Source organism: Lissotriton helveticus, chromosome 6, assembly GCF_964261635.1.
Source record: "Lissotriton helveticus chromosome 6, aLisHel1.1, whole genome shotgun sequence".
Taxonomy (NCBI): Eukaryota; Metazoa; Chordata; class Amphibia; order Caudata; family Salamandridae; genus Lissotriton; species Lissotriton helveticus.
This window is the reverse complement of record NC_136067.1, coordinates 996,007,585-996,032,805: the sequence shown is the minus strand read 5'-3', so window position 1 is coordinate 996,032,805 and position 25,221 is coordinate 996,007,585. Positions and strand designations below refer to the sequence as shown.

General features: G+C 40.0%; 1 protein-coding gene across 8 annotated transcripts in view; it reads right to left on the bottom strand.

Annotated features, from left to right (window-relative positions):
- PDE10A (phosphodiesterase 10A) overlaps window positions 1-25,221 on the bottom strand; it is a 1,305,213-nt gene that overhangs the window by 157,391 nt on the left and 1,122,601 nt on the right. The window contains exon 20 of one of the 8 annotated variants that reach the window (XM_078648627.1): window positions 14,068-14,381. The exons of the other annotated variants lie outside the window; for them this stretch is intronic. Within the exon in view, the coding sequence (XP_078504753.1) occupies window positions 14,316-14,381 (66 nt within the window). The 3' untranslated portion in view covers window positions 14,068-14,315. Of the gene's footprint in view, window positions 1-14,067; window positions 14,382-25,221 lie in introns of those variants that run through there. 8 annotated transcript variants of the gene reach the window in all.

Here is a 25,221-nt window from a genome sequence, read left to right as displayed (position 1 = left end):
ATCAATGCACAATGTGTTTATCCACTGCTGCTGGGCTGACAGTGAATAGTACAGGTCCAAAATGTATAAAAAGTCTACGTTTCAACCCCAAATAATGAATGTGGTTGTTTAATCATTACAGCGGGGTCTTCCTCAAGACCAGGAATGGGCAACCATCGTTAGAACACTGTTCTTTCCTGGAGTTCCTCACAAAAAAGAAAAAGAGTTGCCAGAAACTGAGCACCAGTGGCGGTTCTCCCATTAGGGCCGAGGAGAGTCACCCTGCCTGCTGTGAGCGCAGCAGAAAATGTAAATTTATAAATTGGTTATTACCATTTTAATATAAAGAGCCGGGGCCGTAAGCTGTTATAGCTCGAGTGTTAACCAGGGCGGGAATGATTCCGGATGATTGGCAGTAGGAATGACTAAAGCCTGAAGCGCGGAATGTTCATGCCTGACTGGATGGCTGTCCTAACTGTAAATATAAGTAATAACATACAGTAGAAAGGTCACTTTCTCAAGCACATGGAAACGGCATGGACGCTAACGCAGCTCCGAGCCAATAATCTGATATTCATAAGCAGAATAAAATCAGGGGGAAATAACGGAAAGGTGGTTCTTACTAGAGTGAATTCTTGGCACTTCAAACCAATAAGCATGTTTGTTGGGATGTTACATTGACAATGTCTCTTTAATACTGTTGCACGAGCGCGCTCGTGATGTATGCTGTGCTGGTAGCTGTGGAACTCCTGGGACGGCAGTTGCTGCCGGGAGAGCTGGTGTCTGGACCTGATTAAAGGAAGTCCACTTAACCTTGCGTGGCCTGTCTTCCTTTCACTGGCGACGGTGTCCAGCGCCTTGCTACTTCCTAGTCTTGCTGTGTAATCGCTGCCCGTTTTGATCTAAAGCCTCGCAACGTTTTCATCTCTAATCGTTTTCAGCCTCGCAAGAAAAGGAAACTACAGAGGAGCGGCTTCCACACGGCAACAAGGACCTTGGATCGTGAGTGATTTATAGACTTTTTCCTGCTTCTTGCTGCCCTGAATTATCTCTAGCGCGAACTTTGAACCCTGCATATTTTAAAAATAAGCAGACGCGCCTGCCTTCCTCGAGCTAAACACGCGACCTCGTTTCAGTTCCAATGCGCGTTGGCACCCGCGCTGCTGCATATTCATTCTGACGCGCGCTGTCATTGAAAACACACACGCACGCTGTCACTGGAATTCTCATGCTGATTACTTCTGAATGCATTATGACGTCTTCACCTCCATCCTGGGCAAAGTCAGAATTGTGGGCATTATGACTTCATAAAGCACAGCTAAGGAAGTGTACCAAAGGATATAAAAGAAAAATAAATACAAAAAAGAAACTATTGAAAGAAGTAAATATTTTCAAGGGCGCATTATAAAAAAAAAAAAAACATTTTTTTTGAGCAAAGAAATCTTAAAGGTCTGCAATTTTTTTTTTCTGCAATAAGAATTTAGTGGCAGCAACTCCCCACGCAAATGGAAAAGGTAGCCTCGCCACCTCCCTTTTTACAGTCTCCAGGGCCTCCTCCTATGCCCTGGAAGCAATGGAAATCTACATTTGACGCCTATATTGAAGCCATCGATGGCGATGTTTTCACTTCTAAAAAAAAGAAAGCGCTATTGGTATACAATTTGGGACCTGAAGGAAGGTCCATTCTGGAAACCTTAACCCTTGAAGAAGTAAGGATATCGATTTCAAGCGATGATGGTGATGCACAGGTTCTAGATGAGTATGCGTCTCTTGTCAAAACTCTCGACAAAAGATTTAGTCCCAAACGCAATACCGTTTTGGAACGCCACAAATTTTTGCAACGTGTGCAGATGCCTGGAGAGTCCATCGATGATTTTGTTGCTGCTTTGAGAATTTTGGCAGTCAATTTAACTATAGAGAGTTTAGGGACGAAATTATCAGAGACCAACTCATCGAACGCACTAATGACAAGAAAGTGCGTGAAAAACTTTTATCTTCTGGCGATCCTGATTTGGAGACTGCGTTGACTTTAGCCAAATCCGTTGAACATTCTCAGTTCTGCTTAAAAGAGATGAGTACCCCTGCGTCAACTGTTGTGACTCCAGCTGAACCTTCTGACGTCAATGTCATCACCACTAAAGCAGCGGTGAAAACTTCTGAACGCAAGGCATCAAATTACAATGCCTTTCGTTCTCCTGTGCCCAAGCCCAGGAATGATGTACAAGGATTGTCCTGCTATCGCTGTGGTAGTAGGTCTCACTTAGGAAACTTTAAATTTTGCTTTGCAATTAACCAATCTTGTTTCAAGTGTGGCAAAAAGGGTCATCTGGCACGTTTGTGCAAGGCCACGAGTATGCAGAAAGGATCTTCACACGTGGTGAAAAGCTTAGACGAACGTCTGTATGTTGATGATGAAGATGAGCGTTATGAATTATTAATGTTGTCTTCTTCCCCCATAGATGCTAATGGAGTTGTTGAAATAGCATCTATTGATGGATCTCGAAGAAGAAAATCCCCGAATTGTTCCATTAGTGTGAATGGTATATGCATCAAATTTTTTGCGGATTCAGGTTCTCCTTTTTCCATTGTAAATGTTAAAGATTTAGACATGTTAGGAAATATTTCTTTGACTCAGTCCTTCATCAAAATGTTTGCTTATGGAGGAAAAAGGGTGGAAGTACTAGGAAAATTTAGAGGTGAACTTGAGTTTAAGGGTGACGTTGCATCTTCCATTATTTATGTTGTCAAAGACGGCACCAATTTGTTAGGCTGGCATGAACAAGGTGAACTTAATATGATCCTTGATCCTAACCATAAAGATATGGTTTTGTCTAGACGCGAGGCTAAGCAATATTATGCTTCTTTACCTGATATGGACTTTGTGCATTCCCTGAGTGTTTCCTGCAATGGCGAATGGGTGCAAGAATTTCCGGAAGTTTTTTGCGACAAATTGGGTAAACTTAAGGGTTTCCAGCATCAAATTAGTTTGAAAGAGGGAGCTAAAGCAGTGGCACACAAGGTTCGCAAGGTACCACTGAGCATGCGAAATGAATTAAAGAACGAGCTCGAGAGATTGTGTCTTTTGGGTGTGATTGAACCGATTGAGGCATCAGAATGGTTGTCTCCTGTAGTTTTAGCGCGTAAGGCTGACAAGTCCCTTAGGATGTGTGTGGATTTGCGTGACTTAAATGCTTGTATTTGGGTTGATAGGCAACCATTACCTAACATAAATGAAATGCTATCCACATTGGAAGGTGCCAAGTATTTTACCACCCTGGACATATTTTCAGCATATCACCAAGTGGTGTTAAGCAAGGATTCAAGACATCTTACGTCTTTTGTGACTCCAGAGGGTGCATTTCGTTATTTGAGAATGCCGTTCGGACTGGCGTCGGCTTCCGCAGTTTTTCAACGCCTTATGGGTAATCTTTTCAAGAACACAGCAGGAGTCGTCTTCTTTCAGGATGACATTCTCATTTATGGAAAGTCCATAGATGAACATAACAGCAGAGTGAGAACAGTTTTAGAAATTTTAAGAAAATTCGGTTTAACGTTAAGAAAAGATAAGTGCAAATTTCTCAAAGATAGTGTAGATTATTTGGGTCACCACATCTCGGCTAAGGGTGTAGAACCCAAAATGAAACTGTTAGACGCCATTCAAAATGCACCAGAACCATCGAACAAGGATCAGTTGCGTTCCTTTTTGGGACTAGTTGAATATTACGCCAAGTTTGTTCGAAATTTTTCTGACAGGACTGTGTCTTTAAGAAACTTGCTGAAGAAAAATGTCAGGTATGATTGGTCACAAGAATGTGCTAATGATTTTTCGTTACTGAAAAATGCTATTGTACAAGCACGTCCTCTCAAATTGTTCAATATTAATGACCAATGTATTGTAATTACCGATGCCAGTAATGTGGGTCTTGGGGCGGTTTTGTCTCAGAAAAGGTTGGATGGTAATGTAGAAGTTATTGCCTTTGCTTCCAGAACTCTGCGTGGCGCAGAAAGCACTTATTCAACCATTGAAAAAGAGGCGTTGGCCTTATGGTGGGGTGTACAACATTTCAGAAATTTTCTTTGGGGAAATCACATCATACTCAAAACTGACCACAAGCCTCTTGTTGATTTTTTCACTACAAAAGGTGGCGGGAGGGCTTCTCCTCGCATTGCTAAATGGCAATACAGACTTAGTGAATTTGATTATCATTTAGAATATGTCCCGGGGATAAGGAACAACGTGGCTGACTGTTTGTCCAGGTTGCCTCTCCCTCATGATAATTTGGAGCAGAGTGGCGAGGATTTAGAAATGGTGTGTGCGGTGAGTTCTATATCTGATGCTGGTATTACATTGTCAGAAACTGATTGGAAATTGGCGGTATCTGAAGATACAAATTTGTGCCATGTAATAGACTACTTAATCAATGGTTGGCCTGATGATAAATCCTTGCCTTCAGATTTAGTACCTTTTAGGAGGGTTTGTGATGAACTATCCTTAATTGATGGTGTTTTACGTAGGGGTGGTCTATTAGTGGTTCCGGATGCTCTTTGTAAAAAAGTTTTGGATTTGGCTCATGTTGGCCATTTGGGCATTCGTGCAATGAAAAGAAGGGTTCGTGAAGATTTTTGGTGGCCTGGAGTGGATAAAGCGATTGAGCATTGTGTTCGTGATTGTAGTGCTTGTGTTCTTAGTGACAAGTCCCAAGTTACCAGTCCTTCTCCTGTGACTCCGATACAAGTTAAAGAATTACCTTGGCATAAGTTAGCGTTTGATGTGGCTGGTCCATTCTATAATCTAAGAGCAACTCCGAAGTATGCACTAGTTTTGATTGATTATATGTCCAAGTGGCCAGAGATTAAATTTGTTGAGTGCATGAATTCTGCTACTGTTATTAATTTCTTCAAAGACATTTTTTTGCGGGAAGGTTGGCCAGAGGAATTAGTGTCCGATAATGGCACTCAATTGGTGTCGAGCGAAATGGAAAGTTTCTTTAAGTTCCATGGGATCAAGCACATACTCACCTCTTTGTATCATCCTTCAAGTAATGGATTAGTGGAACGGTTAAACCGCGTTATCAAAGATCAGTTACAATTAGCCAACATCAATGGTTTGAATTGGAGAAAAGTCATTTCTGACATGTTGTGGGCGTTGAGTTACCCCTAATGCTAGCACTGGTGTCTCACCTTTTACCTTACTCAGAGGTAGAGTAGCAGGTTCGGAATTGAACCAGGATTGGATGTCAAGGAGAGATATTGATGTAGTCAAACTAGGCAGGGTGGCGGATGTTAGGGCATGTACCCAAGCTAAGTATGCTCAGAGTAGTTTTAGGTCATCTCCAGTGCAAGTGGGGGACTGGGTGAGGATCAGGAAACCTGTACTTTTGCGTAAAGGTTTGGCTCGTTTTTCCCCTCCTGTCCGTGTCAAGGAAGTTAAAGACCATGTAGTAATTCTGGAGAATGGTAAAATTTGGAACAAATCTCGTGTTTCTATTGTTCCTAAGAGCAAGGTGGAGTTTGTTAAGAGCAAATTTGGTTCAAAGCCCAGTGATTTGTCCATCTCTGACTCAAGTTTATCATCTCCTAGTACCAGTCTTCGAGTTTTGCCTGTCTCTAACTCTAAGACTGAGTCAAATGGCACAATTGCTAAAAGATGTTCTACCAGGTGCAAAGCAGTTCCTGGTAAGTTTCGAGATTTTATCACTTACTAGACAATCATTAGTGTTACACTTTAATTCTGTCATGTAGCTGTTTCTGCAAAGATATCAATCAAACATGTATTTTATTTGTTTTAGGGAGGGGGAGGGTTTGTGTGATTATTCAATTTTGTTTATTGCAATCAATTGAGGGAAGGGGGATGTGTTGGGATGTTACATTGACAATGTCTCTTTAATCCTGTTGCACGAGCGCGCTCGTGATGTATGCTGTGCTGGTAGCTGTGGAACTCCTGGGACGGCAGTTGCTGCCGGGAGAGCTGGTGTCTGGACCTGATTAAAGGAAGTCCACTTAACCTTGCGTGGCCTGTCTTCCTTTCAATGTTACTTCATAAAAAATGCTGATTTTCACTCTGAACTTCATTAGAAAGACAGATGGTGCCCAGAATATGCTCACCTAAACAAACAATCATAGTACTGCTTCATACAACGGGCCTCTGCGGGAAGTCGATAGTGATAAAAAAAAAAAAAAGTCACCTGCATTGCACTGGTGTCTACTGCAGTTTTGCATCTTCACGAGCCCATTACATACATTTTGGTTCTGGCCATGTATTCGGATAGTCCAACTGTCCTCTTTTTAAATACATTTATGGAGATGATGGGAGCAATTTTGTGCGACTCCTCTAACAAACAACAGTGTTTTGCTGTGTAAGCTGCTGAAAGGGGAATGTGCGCTTATGAGTTGACGATTTCAAATCGTTTCATAAATTCTGTTTTAGACACCACGTTTAGATAGGCCTCAGTTCAGAGTGTAGTTGAGTAGAGTGTTGTTGAGAAGTGTAGCGTCAAGTGGCACAGAGTGTCACAGAGTGGAGTGGTGTGAAGTAGAGAGTCAGACTGGAGTTGCCCACCTAATCTACATTTTTCACACCCCTGCAGTGATTTCCCAGAATTTGAGGGCGATTTTAGGAAACACTTTAGGGCACTCAAGCAACGCAATCAAAAAAAGGGGGAAGGTGGGGGAGGGCAGGGGTGGCGGGGGGGGTGGAGGGGGTAGCCATTTCCTTAATTTTTACGACCCACCACTTTTAAATGTCACTCGCCACCACGGATTAGCACCTGTGGAAGAATACAAGGAGCCAGTCAAAGGTGGTACACAGGTTAAAATATCGAATTATTTCTCTCTTTATAACTGTAATTATCATTTAGAATCTCATTTGTAATTGCATATCTTCTCATGAAATTTTCTTTTTTTCCCTTCTGTTCTCGCTTTTCTTTAAAAACCCAATAAAAATGATTTTAAAAGAAATAAATATGTTTCAAAGACATGCTAAACAGCCTAAAACAAATAAAGCCAGCCAATAGAAAAGAAGAAAATGTGAGTTCCAAAACACCAAGCCAATGTAAAACCAAAAGGTGGTATACATTCCGAGGGAAGTTTTTAGCATGTCCCCAACATGTTTTTGCAACCAGACAGCTGCACTGTCTGGTAGGCTTCCACCTAAAAACGGCAAAAATATATCTCTACACGTAGTTATTTTCAGAATTTGAAAATGGCCACTAGGTGGAGCAATTTTATTAGTTTCATACCAAAACACAGCTTGTCAAAAAAATAAGACCAAAGGAAGGGAACGTTGGCGTGATATTGTAATATATATATATGTTATATATATATGTTATATATATATATGTTATATATATATGTTATATATATATGTTATATATATATATATATATATATATATATATATATATATATATATATCCAACAACACAGGTCAGCCCGCAAGGTTGAAGTAGAGCCACACGAAGTTTAATAGGCACATTTGGAATTTGCATCCATTTCACCGCTTGCCAGCAGATACAAACACAATGGCAGTCTTTCAAAGTAATCATCTGCCCGACGCGTTTCAGGGTCATCTCGTCCTTTCTTCAGAGGCATAGTTGAGGAGAGTAAGGAGCAGCTTATTTTCGCGCACTTAAGTAGATATTACCCACACCTGCCACAGTGGGCGTGGCATTGCGCAAAGCCTTCTGGAGAATGCAGTGCGCTGAAAGTCTTCCCCGAGTGGACACTGAAGGGGGAATCTTCTTGTCAACCCGTCTAACATTGATGGGTAGAATAACTGCTTCTCCTTTTCTGCCCCCCCCCCGCAGCCCTACTAAGGTGTGGGCCCCCTACGCCTAAAGCTTATGGAGTACCACTTGGGCTCCTCTAGGTAAGAAAGGATGCATTATACTCCTTCGCATTTTAGCTCCGACAATGGATCCAGAAGACCAAGCATTTTCGGACGTTCATAGCGTGCCCAGCGTTATGTCATCAGTAAAACTCAGCCCCAGTATATCTCACAATACGAGTATGATGACGGGGCAATGGCATGAATTACGTGTGATATGTTTCTAATTTGTGGGAACTATGCCGAGCACACCTCGGCCAGCTGATACCTACGTGACGTTTTGATGCGTCACACGCAGACGGGCAGCTGCCCGGTTTGAGTGATACTTCGTGCAACTCGAACTGGCATGTCAGGCAGTCCGCGCTCATGACGCGCCGGCACACAGGAATCACAATGTTTGAGTGTCTCAGCTGTTTGTCATGTCTCTCCTTTATTGTTTTCTACACGTCGCTTCCCCACCTTTTGGTAAGAAGCACGTGTTTTGCAAACACCACCACCATGTGTGTTTTATTGTTTTTTTTGTCTCCCTCTCTTTCCTTAACTAGGCCATGACCATGTGGGTAATGTCAGAAGCCACTATTTGACTCATTGCATAGAATGGCCCCCCAGATCATTCAGAGGGACAATGTCACCCCTCTTTTAACATTTGTCACTATCGTGCACCACACCATTATCACTTGACTCTTGGCCCTGAAGAAACTCCAGGGACCCGTTGGGCCATCTAAGGCGTGAAACATGTCAACCTAATAAAGTTACCTGGGTACATTACGCCTGCATTGCTAACCCCGAACCTACGGGTTCTTTTACTCTACCAAGGGTGCCTTTTCATTAAAAGTTTTTTAGGTACACCCTTAGGTAGTTTTACCACTCACCACATGCACAACAGCACTCCTTTTCTGAGGACTCCACCCACACACCCGCATGCACCTAACGGCAGTTGTCTCAAAAGATCTCCGCAAAAGTGACCCTTCGGGGGACCCGTAGGGCATTGCACCGCCAGCCCGACGAGGAGCAACCGCCCGATGATTAAGCAGGACATCCTTCGGGGTGTGTGAGGGCAACATGAGACAAAGTTTGTCTTTCCCAGCACTTCCTCTCACCCTAAACACAGAGTCCGCGACCTAGTACTTCTCCTTTTCTCCTCTATTTCTTCACACATCACCTTTTTGGAACAGTGCCCCTTTGTTGCTATTGCACAATCTTATCTTCCTTTTTATTTAACAGGTTGTGTTTCACAAATTGGCGTCCCCCCCCCCCTCCCCCACACCTCCAAAGCTCAACGTTTGAGGATTCTGCGATGATGCGTGACCATCGTAACAACGCATAAGAAGGCTGCTTCGACACGTGGTAGACCCTCTTTGAATCATGCCAATGGCACAAGGTGAGCAAAGAAGCTTGATACCGAAGCAATGAGAAGTCATGTGGGCGGAGAGTGTGGATAGTGTACAGCAACTTCACTGCGTCCCTCTCTCTCACATTGTTTCTCTTTCTCTTTTCAAGTTATGGACGCTGCTTTACACTCTGCAGATGAATAAATTAAGGCTGGATTTAATACAGTCTGCAGTATAGAACCAAAGCAGAATTCAAGTTGTGAGCTCTGCTGAAAACAGTGTTTGCAAAAGGTAAGCAGAGCGGCCTAGATACACAATGCCTTCAATTAAACGCGCTTCAAATAAACAATTTTGTCTTGCATAATGACGTGATCTCTCACCTAATTCTGTCTCATCTCTGAATCATTTTAAAGACCAGCCAGCTGGACCATACTGTAGATCTGACCCAGCAGGCACTTCCCTACAGACACCTCTTCAGTGCGGGCCTATGAGAGGGGTGGGATACATCAGGCACACTGCACACATGCGCATAAGCAATATTGCCAAGGGTTCTGTTAATTTGTGTTCTTTGACCTCATTCAGTCGCATCTCTGTCTCATTTTAAATACCATCTATACCATAAGATAGGCCTAAGCCTACAAGCAGAGCTGCCTTACAGACTCTTGTTGAGGGTGATTCTGTGGGAGGGGTAGGGTGCACTCTTGCCTTTCGTAAAGATGTAATCTCTCACCTCATTCAATCACATCGATCTAATTTTAAAGGCTTATTTTCATTTTTGTTTTGCAGGTTACCTACGCTCCTACTACCATTGGAGTCCATCTTACATTTTTTTCATTATACTGTTATGTTAAAGTTACGTTTCTATTTATTTATTTTTGCTTTTAAAAAAGTTAATAAAAAAACCCAGTGTATACGTCTTCTTTAACTGACAACATTTAACTATTATTTAGTGTGATAATCATATACTTAGAGAAGATTTAAAAATTAAAAGTAGAAATGATGTTTATAACTAGAAGTATAATACTGAGGCTAACTCTTTACCAGCTCTTTACCAGAGTCTGTAGCTGCGATTAACGGTTCTTATGGAACATTTTTAAAAGTCCAGCACACTTGCTATTTGGATTAGCAACATTGTATGGTGAAGTTGTGACCTGTGAGCTCAGTTAAGTTTTCCATGAACTGTTACTATGGTAACAGGCAGTAAGCAGTTTGGGGGTAGGGTTGAAAGGTACTGGCTGCACAGAAGCCGTTATATTTACCCAGGATCCTTTACATGACAGAGGGGAAAGCAAACTGAGACAACAGAACACTATGTACATTACGAGCAAAAGAAGTACACAACTCGTCGAATTAAACCTCGAGAGGGCTCGAGGAATAGCCACTGACGTTACAATACACTATGCACAATTTGTCAACTCTGTACTCAACAATGGGCAATTCTTTATCGATCACAATCAGACACTGTTGCTTCACGATTCAGTGTGCACTTCACTAAATACTTCGTGCCTATTTAGATGGGAGACGGGATTGTCGACATTCCAAAACTTAGGGGCATATTTACAAGGACAGTGATAAAATGTTCTGGTGTAAATCTGGGCTTCTATTGGAATTCTCACGAATGATCAAAAGCCTATTATTAAGCCCATTAGGGCCGCTTTAACGGCACTTTGTTAACGCTAAAGCGATGATAATTTAAACACTGTCCTTGTAAATATGCCGTGCACACAAAATTTGGAGCTTAGAGGGAAAAATAGGTCCAGGTCGCCCTCCACTCAATGCGTTACAAATACAAAAATGACCTAGACCTAGTGCAATCAATTTATTTCATAAGACTTGGGTATCTCATGTCATATTCTTTTAACAGCAACCACCCGTTTCATACTATACAGGGTTGGGGATACACAAGTCAATAGCCCATCTTAAAAACGCCTGTCTCCTTATATACAACAGTACTACTACCCACACCAACATGTGCAGAAAAATGTGAACAAACGTGATAACACCTCACGGGCGCACCACCAATGGGACCCCTGGCTGGTACTCACCAGGATGGCCCTGTTATCATCATCGGTGCTATCACGCTAAACGGAAACGTGTCCAACCAAAAATGTTAATAGTGGTGAGTGTAGTGGAACAATACAGACAACACAAACATATAGTGAAATAATACCACATATATAAAACGCATAAAGCATGAACAGACAACTTTATTCTTGTTCTAGTATGCTAAATGCTCACAATTAAAAAAGTGAAAATGGCTACTCCTTATAGAGCCATTAACTACTTGCCAACATGTTTCATTGCCTTAGTATCTATCAGGCAATTTCTTCAGGGCATATCTTTATTCGCCACTGCTTAGGACACCAGGGTTGTAGATACCTCACTCAGCAGATCTATCTCCTACCAGCCGAGGGGTGTTTAAAACAAATTCCAGAGAACTCCAATCGTGAGTTCACGTGGTCTCTCCTTGCGCGATGAATCACGCCAAACGGAGGTTCGCCGGCTTTCTATCGTCCCTTGTAAATATGCCCCCAATATCCCGAGAAATACAGCGATAATTCATGTTCACAAGTGAAAAGCTTGTTAATATAAGACTGTGGACTTAACATATCAATCCACCTCGCATATTAAACATGCTTAAGTCTACTTCAGAACAGATGTTAGGATCCGACATAAAACGCAATTACCAAGAGTTTTGCTATCGGTCCTCAAATCCAGGGCCGCCTTGTAAATACAACGCTGTCATACCTCCCTCTTCCATGTTATATTGTCATAGGAACACCTACCTTGCTACTGGGAAATCCTACATTGCAACTCATTGGAGATACGAGGCGAGCCATTAGCAAACCGGCTGCTAACATGCGGTAATGCATCTTAGCGGCGCCTAGTAAATAGGGAGATATCATTTTCACCCCATTTTTTGCTTTTTTTAAAAAATTGCGGTGAAATGGCACTTGTTAATATGCCCTCAAGTTTGCTATGACAGAGCGGGAACCTCGACTCCCGCCCTGCCATAGCAAACAGCAGTGTCCTGGGGGTAGGCACCCCAAGACACATCAGGAGCCGCTTTTGGGGGGGGGGGGGGGTGGTGTTCCCCAAGGCTTTCGACTGCTCCAGAATGGAGACCACGCGGCCCCCCTCCCAATATATAAAAAGATCCGGAGGGTGGTAATCCCCGGGGCTTAGACGGACCTTTGAACTCCCTCACCCATTTATTTTGTAGCACAAAGGAATGGTACTCCCAGGGTCCCTCTGAGCCCCCATCAAATGTAATATTTTAGACCCCTGGATTTGGCCCTCCCAGGTAGCTAATTTTTAAACAAGCAGAGGAGCGCGTGCTCAGTTTTAATTTTTTTTACAGCGGATTCATGCACCCAGTGCACATTACTCAGTTAAAAAAATATATATATATATATTTTTTTGGGGCCCTAGGGGTCCTTGTGGGACCCCCTAAGCAGGTCTAGAGGGTCAAAATATTTCTTACCTACCCCCTTTATATGTTTTGAACACTTGTTCCACTAATTTCTAGATCCTCGCTTCTACCGAGGCACAAAATGGCTGGTTTCGAATGTTGACAACCACTTGACAGCCAATTAGCATTCAGCGCGTGATCTGGACCGCTTAGAGTGCGCGCATCCACAGAGGCCATAGATATATATGTACTTTTAATTGAAATTTTCTCAGGAACTATTAAACGGATTTACACCATTTAAGCAAAAGGCACGAGTCTGAACCAAGGACTACCTCTTTGCCAAATTTGGTGTAATTCCGTTCAGCAGTTCGGGCTGTAGCCGCGATGAACGGTTCCTATGGAAAATTGCATGGGGGAAAACACGTTTTGGGACCCCCATTTTTTCTCGGCCCCCACTTCACGAATCACCCAAAGACTTTCAGGATAGGAGTGGACTGTAGCGCCCCACCAGTTTTGAAAATTTTGTGAAGATTCGTCAACCGGCACAAAAGTTATTCCAAATAGAATGTTGCGGATTTCCTTTGGAAAATAGGTCCTAACTATAACTACCTACTGGCGACTGGCAGTAGGATATATAGAGAGATAGAGAGAGATATATAGATAATATATATATATCTATATATATATATATATATATATATATATATATATATATATAGATATATATATATAGATATATATATATTACCTACTGGCGGTCGCCAGTAGGTATATATAGTTAGGATTTTTTCTCTATGGGATTTTTGAAAATTCTATGTCTAATAACTTTGGCGTTTGTAGACGGAATTGGCTGAAATTTTCTGGAAAATGGAACATTTTGTTTCTGAGCAGCCCCTGGAAATTTGGGGGGGGTTCGTCCAGGGGGGGGTCGAGAAAAAAGGGGGGTCCCAAAACGTGTTTTTAACATTGAGTTTTCCATAGGGCGGTTGGCCTCACTTTTAGCCCGAACGGCTGAATGGATTTGCATGAAACTTGGCAAAATTGTAGGGACTGGTAGCCCGATGTGCCTTTTGTAGGTCTCAATATATGTGCTCCAGTGGATTTTGAGAAATTAACGTTTAAAAAAAGATATATATCTGTAAGCGCGCTCTGGGCAGCGCTCCGGTCCGCGGACCTTAAGCGTACCGGAACTTCGCGTAGCGAAGCTGATTGGCTCTCCGGTGTCTGTCAACATTCTAAACAGTCCGGAGCGGCCGCCATCTTGTCTCTCGGTAGGATTGAGAGACAAGAGGAGGCCAAAACAAAGGGGGAAATAACCATAAGGGGGCATACTAGATCCTCCCTGACCCCCTAGGTTTAATGTGGAGGTTTTAAAAGGGCCCCGCGGGGCAAAAAAAACAAAAACTTTTTTTGGTTTTTTTGCATGGGGAGCGCCCGGTCCGCGAACCGGGAAGCGTTCTGGGCAGCGTACTGCAATGAAAAATGAATGATAGACTTTTCAAATACTGTATGTTAATTGATTGTTGGTTTTGTTGATTATTTTTTTTTATTTTTTAAGCAATTATTTATTATTGTGATTGTGTTTCAAAATTTAATAACATTTCTAACATTTCACTGTCTGAAATGTCGTCATTTTCATTGAACATAGCTTGTAATCTATGAGGGTGTAAAATGTCCTCATTTTGAAGGAGGTCATCCACTGCTTGCACACATTGCAGTAGTTCTTGGTCCCAAGTTTCATCCATAAATTCTATATCATTTGGATCAATTAATTCTTGGCTGCTCTCTTGCAGGACAATTTGAAATGAAACTTTCTGTTCGCCTTCCATGTTGCCTGAAATTTGGATAAAAAAAATATATATTAGTAGAGATAGGGCACTGTTGGGATTAATTTTAGATAGGCATTTTTTAACAGAGAATTTATCTTTGGGCAGTGTATAGTATCAGAGTGGAAGTAGGAATATAAAAAAGTGTATGTGATTTAACGTAAGTAAATTCATAATTATAAAAGAGAAGCCTAACTCCATCCATAACTATAACAGAGAAGTCTATCTAAATCTATAACTACTACAGAGGGATAGTATATAACTATCAGAAAAAGTTTACCATATTAACTTATAGTGCACAATATAGTTCAGTTTTTAAAATAACAACTTACCTTTAGAAAGAAGTTGAAGTGATTAGTGAAAATCCAATTGAAATGTACACCAGGAAGTAGTAGTCAAAATGGCTGTGTTTCATTCTCTTCTTTTATATATATTCAGGTACATAACCAATCAAATGTCAGGTAAAAAAAGTAGAAAATGAAAGTAACATTTTAATTGGTTGTCAATTCCAACACTTCAGATGTGTTTTGAGAAGTAATTTACCTCAGGGTATTTAGAGAGGTCTACAGGCTAAATGGCTAAATGGAATTCCAATCAAATTTGTGAAAATGGTAGGGATTGGTATGTAGTATGAGCTAATCTATATTTGGTGAAATTGTCTCCAGTGGCTTTTCTGTAAACTACTTTCCCACCTTTTTTGATGGTGCGCTTCCCAGGGAGCGACCCGGTACGCGAACCGTTGAGCGCCCCGGTTCGCGAACCTTAAGCGTTACGGGAGTCCACCATTTTGTGTTTCGGTCGAATTAAGATACAAAATGGAGGGCAAATAATGTTCAGAATGGGTAGAAGGGGGCACGGTAGACTTATCTTGACCCCCTAGGTTTTGTGAGGGTGGCTGAGGAGGCTTATATGTGCAAAAAAACCCCATTTTTAAAAAAGATTCCGCGAGGTTAGCTCCCGGTTCGCGTACCGGGTAGCACCCCAGGGAGCGTACTTTGTTGAAAATTAGTGAAAAATGTTACAGTAAAATAATAATTGTGAGTGATCAGATGTAGGGTAGCTCTGAGAAGAGCTTTTGGGTTTATGGTACATTTAGGTACTTATAAGTAGGTACCAATGCACAGTCTTAAATTCAGAGTGAAAATTCTGTTGCCCTCATCTGAGAAGTGAACTCCATCTCCTCTGTAGATATCTTGCATGTAGTAACGCAAGTTATTGTTGTACATGGAGCCCATTCCATGGTCTCTCATGTAAGCTGAAACAGATTTGTTTACATGCTTCCTCGACTTCTCAATTTGTGGACAAAATTGGTTTGACCACCTCCATTTCTGTCTTTGGCATATATTTGAATATACCAAGGCAGTTGAGGAAAAAGTGCCATTAATTGCTCAAAGGTGTCCTTTAAAAGCATTTCCAGACCTACCCCAGTCAAAGTGCCCAAATCATTACCTCCACAGTGCACAATTAACAGGTCAGGTTTGGGCAAATGCATAAAGGTTTTCACCAATGGTATCAATTGGTGACATTTTAATCCTCTGTGGCCAAACCACTTAATTTCCACATCTTGTAAATTGAGGTTAGGTAATTTTCTGTTCTCAGCATACCTGTGAGCCCAGTGTATATAACTATGTCCAACAATCCAGACAGAAAACATGGTGAGAGAAGGTTCTCCTGCAGTCAGATGAAGTGTGGCAATGAAATGGCAGTTGAAAAAATGAGAGTTTAAAATGAAAAAAACTGTGGAGTTTCTGTGTTCATGAAGCAGTAACAGTGATTGGTGGATTTTGATTGCTGAAAACAGAAAGTTAGGGTGCATGGATGAGTTATTTGAAAGATGTATTTTGATTGGTCAATAAAAAATCTTTAAATGAAAGAATGCACTGGATATGCAGGTGCACTGAGAGTTCAGAGTTCAATTGCAACATTGTTGTGTGAACTTGCAAACACCAGAGGTCTTCCAAGAGGTGGTTGCCATGCAGAAAAGGCATGAAATGGCAGAGGGGGGAAGGGTTTTCATTTGAAAAAAAGTGAGGGAAGAGTTTTGATTGGGTGACATGAGAGATATGTGTGAAGAATTACAGCATTTCTGTGCTTTTGATAGCTGCAGACTCTGGAGTGCATACCTTTTGCTCTGCTGAAGACAAATTGGTGTGTTTCTGAGACTGTTTTCAAACTCAAAGTATTTGCTAAGGTGAGAAAATATTTCTTTAATTTAGATAGAGAATAGTGTGCTTTAAGGAGAAAATTATGAATTATGTGGCGCAAATTGCTTGTAAATATGCTCCCACCTGTGCATGGAAAATTTAGATTTTGAATGTTTGTGTTACATAGCCATGTTAAAAGTGATACAAACATGCTGCAAAGGCAATCAAAAAACGCTTTTATGTGTCTTAAGGACATTTTAAGTAATTTTCCCATGTGCAGTGTTTTGAAATTATGATTTGAAAATCGTTTTTGGGGAAAAGGAATTGTTTTTAAATTTATGACAAGGACATAATGGTGTATGCTTCTTTATAAGGCAATTGACTGTCCCTGATGTTATTTTTCCCATTGTAATGTAAGACCTTTCTCTGTGGCGCAAATTGCTTGTAAATATGCTCCCACCTGTGCATGGCAAATTTAGATTTTAAATGTTTGTGTTACATAGCCATGTTAAAAGTGACCCAACCATGCTGGAAAGGCAATCAAAAAACACTTTCATGTGTCTTAAGGACATTTTAAGTAATTTCCCTGTGGGCAGTGTTTTCAAATTATGAATTGAAAATCGTTTTTGAGGTAAAGGAATGTTGTTAAAATTTATGTGCGCCATATGCCCCCAAATTTCTTTTTCAGGGGTGCAGCAGGGTGTTCTTGAGACAACCCTGCACCTTTGGAAAAATTCCTAATTTGCGATGAGCTAATTGCTAATCGCAAATTGCACCTTCATTCATATGGGCATCCTAGCCCATGGAAATGAATGGGTAATTTGCAATTAGCAATTTGCTCATTGCAAATTTGGAATGGTAAAGAATCGCTATTTATTCCTTAAAATTCGCTATTTAGGAAATGCAAAATAGTTTGATGGTACATATGGCGGTTGATGTCTAACAAGATAAGAAGCTTAGGGATACATTTATGATGACTGGCACAATGAAGTGGACATTACTTACTTCATTGGTAGAGCTTTACATGTATTATGTCCTCTGTATTCTTCATCAAGCGTAACTTTAATCTGCAATCCTGAGTAGGCCTCACCTTAAACAAACCTTTGGATAGGCCACACCTTATCGTCATCCTGAATTAATCATTTAAAATGCTAGGGACACATTTATGATAGGTGTATGCCTCTTTTGCGCCACTTACAAAACACTGTCCACGGGGAAATGACTTAAAATGTCCTTAAGACACATGAATGTGTTTTTTTAAAGCGTTTGCAATTTTTTTGGGTCACTTTTAACATGGCTATGTGACTCAAACAGTCAAAATCTAAATTCACCATGCACAGGTGGGAGCATATTTACAAGGAATGTGCTCCATGGGGAAAGGTCTTATAATGTAATATGGGAAAAATGACATCAGAGACAGTGAAATGCCTTATAGAGAAGCATACACCATTATGTCCTTGTCATAAATTTGCAAACCATTCCTTTTCCCCAAAAACGATTTTCAAATCATAATTTGAAAACACTGCACATGTGGAAATTACTTAAAATGTCCTTAATTCAAAATTTGCTATTCCTTATTTTGCGATTGCACTGAAGGATTTGCAAATTTTGCGATTCCTTAAAAGCAATGTATCAAACAAAAAATATGTAAAAAATGACATTAAGGATTTGGAAACTACCACCAACTTCTAGTTTGTGGTAATTTGCGAATTCTTTTCAAAAAGCATTTTTTTCCAAAAAAACAAAAGGTGCCATATGACGCCAATACATGTCCTTAGGGCATGTATGTATGCCATATGCCCCCAAATTTCTTTTTCAGGGGTGCAGCTGGGTGTTCTTGAGACACCCCTGCACCCTTGGAAAAATTCCTAATTTGCGATGAGCTAATTGCTAATCGCAAATTGCACCTTCATTTCTATGGGCCTCCTAGCCCATGGAAATGAATGGGTAATTTGCAATTAGCAATTTGCTCATTGCAAATTAGGAATGGTAAAGAATTGCTATTTATTCCTTAAAATTCGCTATTTAGGAAATGCAAAATAGTTTGATGGTACATATGGTGGTTCATCTGTAACAAGATAAGAAGCTTAGGGATACATTTATGATGACTGGCGAAATAAAGTGGACATAACTTACTTCATTGGTAGGCCTTTACATGTATTATCTCCTCTGTATTCTTCATCAAGCGTAACTTTAATCTGCAATCCTGAGTAGGCCTCACCTTAAACAAACCTCTGGATAGGCCACACCTTATCGTCATCCTGGATTAATCATTTAAAATGCTAGGGACAGATTTATGATAGGTGTATGCCTCTTTTGCGCCACTGTGCGTCACTTTTATGATGCAGCGGCGGTGCAAAAGATTTGCTATGAGGCGACAAAATTACAAATTGATGCATTTAGGCAGATGTGTCATGGTGTAAAAAAAACGTGCCACATGAAACCGATGCAGCAGTGATGCAAAAGATGCACCATGTTGCAAGACAGGCCTCACTTGGGGCCATATGTATCAAGCTAATTAGCATTCGCAAAGATCAAAATTCTGCGAATTTCGGCCTTTGCGAATGCTAATTAGACAAATGGTATGTATCAAACAAGTTTGATGCAAAATAAGGAATAGCAAAATTTGCTATTCCTTATTTTGCGATTGCACTGAAGGATTTGCAAATTTTGCGATTACTTAAATGCAATGTATCAAACAAAAAATATGTAAAAAATGACATTAAGGATTTGGAAACTACCACCAACTTCTAGTTGGTGGTAATTTGTGAATTCTTTTCAAAAAGCTTTTTTTCCAAAAAAGAAAAGGTGCCATATGACGCCAATACATGCCCTTAGGGCATGTATGTGTGCCATATGCCCCCAAATTTCTTTTTCAGGGGTGCAGCAGGGTGTTCTTGAGACACCCCTGCACCCTTGGAAAAATTCCTAATTTGTGATGAGCTAATTGCTAATCGCAAATTAAACCTTCATTCCTATGAGCCTCCTAGCCCATGGAAATGAATGGGTAATTTGCAATTAGCAATTTGCTCATTGCAAATTAGGAATGGTAAAGAATTGCTATTTATTCCTTAAAATTCGCTATTTAGGAAATGTAAAATAGTGTGATGGTACATATGGCGGTTCATCTGTAACAAGATAAGAAGCTTAGGGATACATTTATGATGACTGGCGCAATAAAGTGGACATTACTTACTTCATTGGTAGGCCTTTACATGTATTATCTCCTCTGTATTCTTTATCAAGCGTAACTTTAATCTGCAATTGTGAGTAGGCCTCACCATAAACAAACCTCTGGATAGGCCACACCTTATCGTCATCCTGTATTAATCATTTAAAATGCTAGGGACAGATTTATGATAGGTGTATGCCTCTTTTGCGCCACTGTGCGTCACTTTTATGATGCAGCGGCGGTGCAAAAGATTTGCTATGAGGCGACAAAATTACAAATTGATGCATTTAGGCAGATGTGTCATGGTGTAAAAAAAACGTGCCACATGAAACCGATGCAGCAGTGATGCAAAAGATGCACCATGTTGCAAGACAGGCCTCACTTGGGGCCATATGTATCAAGCTAATTAGCATTCGCAAAGATCAAAATTCTGCGAATTTCGGCCTTTGCGAATGCTAATTAGACAAATGGTATGTATCAAACAAGTTTGATGCAAAATAAGGAATAGCAAAATTTGCTATTCCTTATTTTGCGATTGCACTGAAGGATTTGCAAATTTTGCGATTACTTAAATGCAATGTATCAAACAAAAAATATGTAAAAAATGACATTAAGGATTTGGAAACTACCACCAACTTCTAGTTGGTGGTAATTTGTGAATTCTTTTCAAAAAGCTTTTTTTCCAAAAAAGAAAAGGTGCCATATGACGCCAATACATGCCCTTAGGGCATGTATGTGTGCCATATGCCCCCAAATTTCTTTTTCAGGGGTGCAGCAGGGTGTTCTTGAGACACCCCTGCACCCTTGGAAAAATTCCTAATTTGTGATGAGCTAATTGCTAATCGCAAATTAAACCTTCATTCCTATGAGCCTCCTAGCCCATGGAAATGAATGGGTAATTTGCAATTAGCAATTTGCTCATTGCAAATTAGGAATGGTAAAGAATTGCTATTTATTCCTTAAAATTCGCTATTTACGAAATGTAAAATAGTTTGATGGTACATATGGCGGTTCATCTGTAACAAGATAAGAAGCTTAGGGATACATTTATGATGACTGGCGCAATAAAGTGGACATTACTTACTTCATTGGTAGGCCTTTACATGTATTATCTCCTCTGTATTCTTTATCAAGCGTAACTTTAATCTGCAATTGTGAGTAGGCCTCACCATAAACAAACCTCTGGATAGGCCACACCTTATCGTCATCCTGGATTAATCATTTAAAATGGTAGAGACAGATTTATGATAGGTGTATGTCTCTTTTGCGCCACTGTGCGTCACTTTTATGATGCAGTGGCAGTGCAAAAGATTTGCTATGAGGTGGCAAAATTACAAATTGATGCATTTAGGCAGATGTGTCATGGTGTAAAAAAAACGTGCCACATGAAACCGATGCAGCAGTGATGCAAAAGATGCACCATGTTGCAAGACAGGCCTCACTTGGGGCCATATGTATCAAGCTAATTAGCATTCGCAAAGATCAAAATTATGCGAATTTCGGCCTTTGCGAATGCTAATTAGACAAATGGTATGTATCAAACAAGTTTGATGCAAAATAAGGAATAGCAAAATTTGCTATTCCTTATTTTACTATTGCACTGAAGGATTTGCAAATTTTGCGATTACTTAAATGCAATGTATCAAACAAAAAATATGTAAAAAATGACATTAAGGATTTGGACACTACCACCAACTTCTAGTTTGTGGTAATTTGCGAATTCTTTTCAAAAAGCTTTTTTTCCAAAAAACAAAAGGTGCCATATGACGCCAATACATGCCCTTAGGGCATGTATGTGCGCCATATGCCCCCAAATTTCTTTTTCAGGGGTGCAGCAGGGTGTTCTTGAGACACCCCTGCACCCTTGGAAAAATTCCTAATTTGCGATGAGCTAATTGCTAATCGCAAATTGTACCTTCATTCCTATGAGCCTCCTAGCCCATGGAAATGAATGGGTAATTTGCAATTAGCAATTTGCTCATTGCAAATTAGGAATGGTAAAGAATTGCTATTTATTCCTTAAAATTCGCTATTTAGGAAATGCAAAATAGTTTGATGGTACATATGGCGGTTTATCTGTAAAAAGATAAGAAGCTTAGGGATAGATTTATGATGACTGGCGCATCACCAGGGATGTGCCAGTCATCCTGCGCCGCTGTTCCGCCACCCATGGTGTGCTGCATTTACAATGCGGGGCATCATGGGGCAAAAATGGCACAGATGCGTGACGTATCTGTGCTGTAAAGGTAGTGATTGCTGGAGTTGTATCGCAAGTGCGATGCAGCTCAAGCAAGGCTCAGGGGTGCCCCATCTCCACAATGTTGCGTCAAGACCTATGCCTGCTTAAAGCAGGCGCAGGGTTTTGACGCAGCTTTCTCCTATCTGATTGTAAATACGGCACACCATGGGTGGCAGAGCAGCGGTGCACGTTAACTGGTGCATGCCTGGGGATGTGCCATTTAACATAAATCTGAACCCTTTACATTTAAGTATGTGCAGGGGACACAGAGTTGGTGAGGCTTATCCAAGGTTAAGAAGAGATGAGTCCTGTTCACTGAAAAATTAGACATAGGCTTCACCTGCTCAGCATCGCTGGACATGGCTAAATAATAGCTGCAAAATGTTACTCTTGTTAAACAATTTTACTATTATAATCTCTGAGATTTGTCTCTTACTCTGCAACATCTCATTGTTGTTATCTTTCTTTAAAGATAAAGACAACATCAACATGAGCGACAATCTGCAATCAGTTGATTTTGACCTCATCATTGAACTTGTAATTGAAACATCAGTGGATGTTGATCCCTTGGATGATTTAAATCCTGAGGATGAAGAAGAGCGTGATGAGGATGCAGATTTGTCCGAATTATATGACATAGGGTGGGAAGCTGACCTGCTTGAGCCTATGGAACTATAAACATTTATTTTTAAAATTTATAATAAATAAAAAGTAAAAGTGTAAACCGTTTAATTGAAAAATAAAGACACCTTCAAAAACAGGTTATGTGTAGTGTCTTCAATAAAATATTAAAATATGCTCATAAAATTAGATCAGATTCACATATAAAATAGCACAGGTAACATGAACATAAATTCCATTTCTTTTCTGCTATTTCTGTATTGTAAATTTGCCAAGGACAAAAAAATCTTCTATTTAAAATGTCAAGTAGTGTGTTAAGTTTTTGATCACTGTTATTGATTTACTGTTTGGTAATAGTGGTTAATAAAAATGTTTAATATATTTTACCACAGATTCAACTGCAGATCATTTCAACATTTCACCATGCCAACGAAAGAAAGAGAGAGAAAGGCTGCAAAACGTCAAAGACAGCAGGTGAATCAAAAGAAGCAGCAGTCCTCTAACAAAAAGATTTGTCAAGTCACGAAGAAAGCACCGGGTAAGAGTACAAAAACATTCATAAGAAATATGTGTAGTAAAAAAAATATTACTACAGAAAATGTTTCAGTCCATAAAAAGAGAACCAATTCAAATGGAAAGGAAAGGCCAATCAAAAATGTTACTGCTAGAGCAAGAGATAACTCTGTGCATGATAGTAGAAGGAAACAACAGTTTAGGGACATTCGTAAACGAATTTTCCGCAACAGGATAATTGGCAATTTGTTAAAAAATATTAAGAAAGGTCAACAGAAAGTGGTTTTTTATAAGAGAAAAAAAAAAGTTGAGAAAGTTATTGATCAGGCATTTGAAATTAAACGTAAGTTATTTATTTTGATAATCAATAGAATTAGGAAGCTAAACAAGGCAATTTATGATTTCAAAAGAAATAGTAGATGGAAGAGAATAGTTAATCGTAGTAATTTTTGTGAATTTTTTTCTGGAGAATGGATTCATAGTTCAAGCTGTGAGGCATTTTTTAATGAGGAGAGTTATTTCCAGGATAATGATTTGGTGCATGCAGTTGACACCAGTGGTCGTGCTTATGAAGTGAAAGATGGTTGTCCAGTTGAAAAAGAAAAACTTGTGACAACAGAGGCAGAAGAGGTGTTAGGTAATGAGGTTTTAGGAAGACGTGCTAAGGGTCCTGTGTACACCTGGAAGTGTAGTAGTATTTGTAGTGTGCGACAGGATTCCATAAATTTGCTTTGTGATTTTGTACGGTCATTTAATAAGAAAAGTTTGAAGCAGAAAATAAGGTTGTTGCAAGAATTAGATCCTTGCAGAGTGAGAGAAGTGACAGGTTTGCATGGTCATTCACTGGCTTGTCTTTCCAGGAGAGTATGCCAGAGTGTTTTTCATCATTTCAGAATGCTAGCAGTGCATCATAATAAAGTGAGGAAATTAGTTAGAATGTTGTATTATGCTAAGAGTCCAGCAATTATGCTTAAACAATTATGCGCTGCTCTTTTGCATGGTTCTGAAATAGATGTGAAGAATATATGTGAAGAAATTGAGTTTTGTTACTTTGGAAGTAAAGAGGAGAATGTTGAAATTGACCAAGAAGAAGCGGGTAATGTGGAAGATAGTGTACAGGTTTCCAGTACAGATAATTTCCAGAGGGAAATTGTCACATTTCAGGTCAAATCAAGTGAGAGGCCAAATTTCACTTGTGTGTGTTGTCGACGCACTTATTATAAGAATCAGACTAAGTTAGTGGATTTATATGCAAAAAGTGAAAGGGAAAATAATAGTGAATGGAAGGATTTTGCAACATACTTGATGGTAGAAAATTGTTTTGATTTGGGATTGGATCAACGTGTGTGTACTTATTGTTGTTGCAAATTAAATCAAAACCAGATGCCTGCTAGAGCAGTTCATAATAATCTGGAATTGGTTGAGATTCCTTCTGAATTGAAGGATTTAAATACTTATGAATCTATTTTGATTCAAAGTATCCATCCCTTTCAGGCTATTGTAAGAATGGAGCCAAAGACAGGGAAATTGCCTCCATCAGATTTACAGAGAGGATTAAAGGGAAGAGTTGTTTATTTGCCTCTAGATTTGAAGAAAAACATGAACACAATTGGAGTAGAAAAAGTGGAAGAGGAACCTCTGGTTATCTTAGTTAATGGGGTTCCGACAAAGAATAAGAAAATATGGCAAGATTTAGTAGATGTTAGGAAAGTTAAAAAGGCAACATTGTATTTGAAAAAAAATAATAAATACTATAAGAATGTATATGTTGCAGAAGAGGAAGTAAGTGAGGAAGAGGATAGCGATTTGTGTGCTGGTCAAATTGAGAAAGTAGAACCCTCTACTAGTGAAGAAATATATGAACATTATAGTGTTCATCCTTTGCATTCCAAGGAAGTCATGGGGAATGCTATTGAGTTGTTTCAAATGAAACAAGCCAAAGGGAGTCCCATTAGTGTTTGGGAGGAAAGTTTGGAAGCTCGGTGTTTCCCACAGCTTTTTCCAACAGGTCAGGGAGGAAGATATGATGAGCGACCTCATCAAATTCCTGCTTCTGAATACCGGACTTTGCGATTGTATGCAGTAGATGCTAGGTTTCGACAATGCATTCCTTATTTGTTTCATCTCCTGTTTGAAAGCGATCTGTCTGGACTGTCATA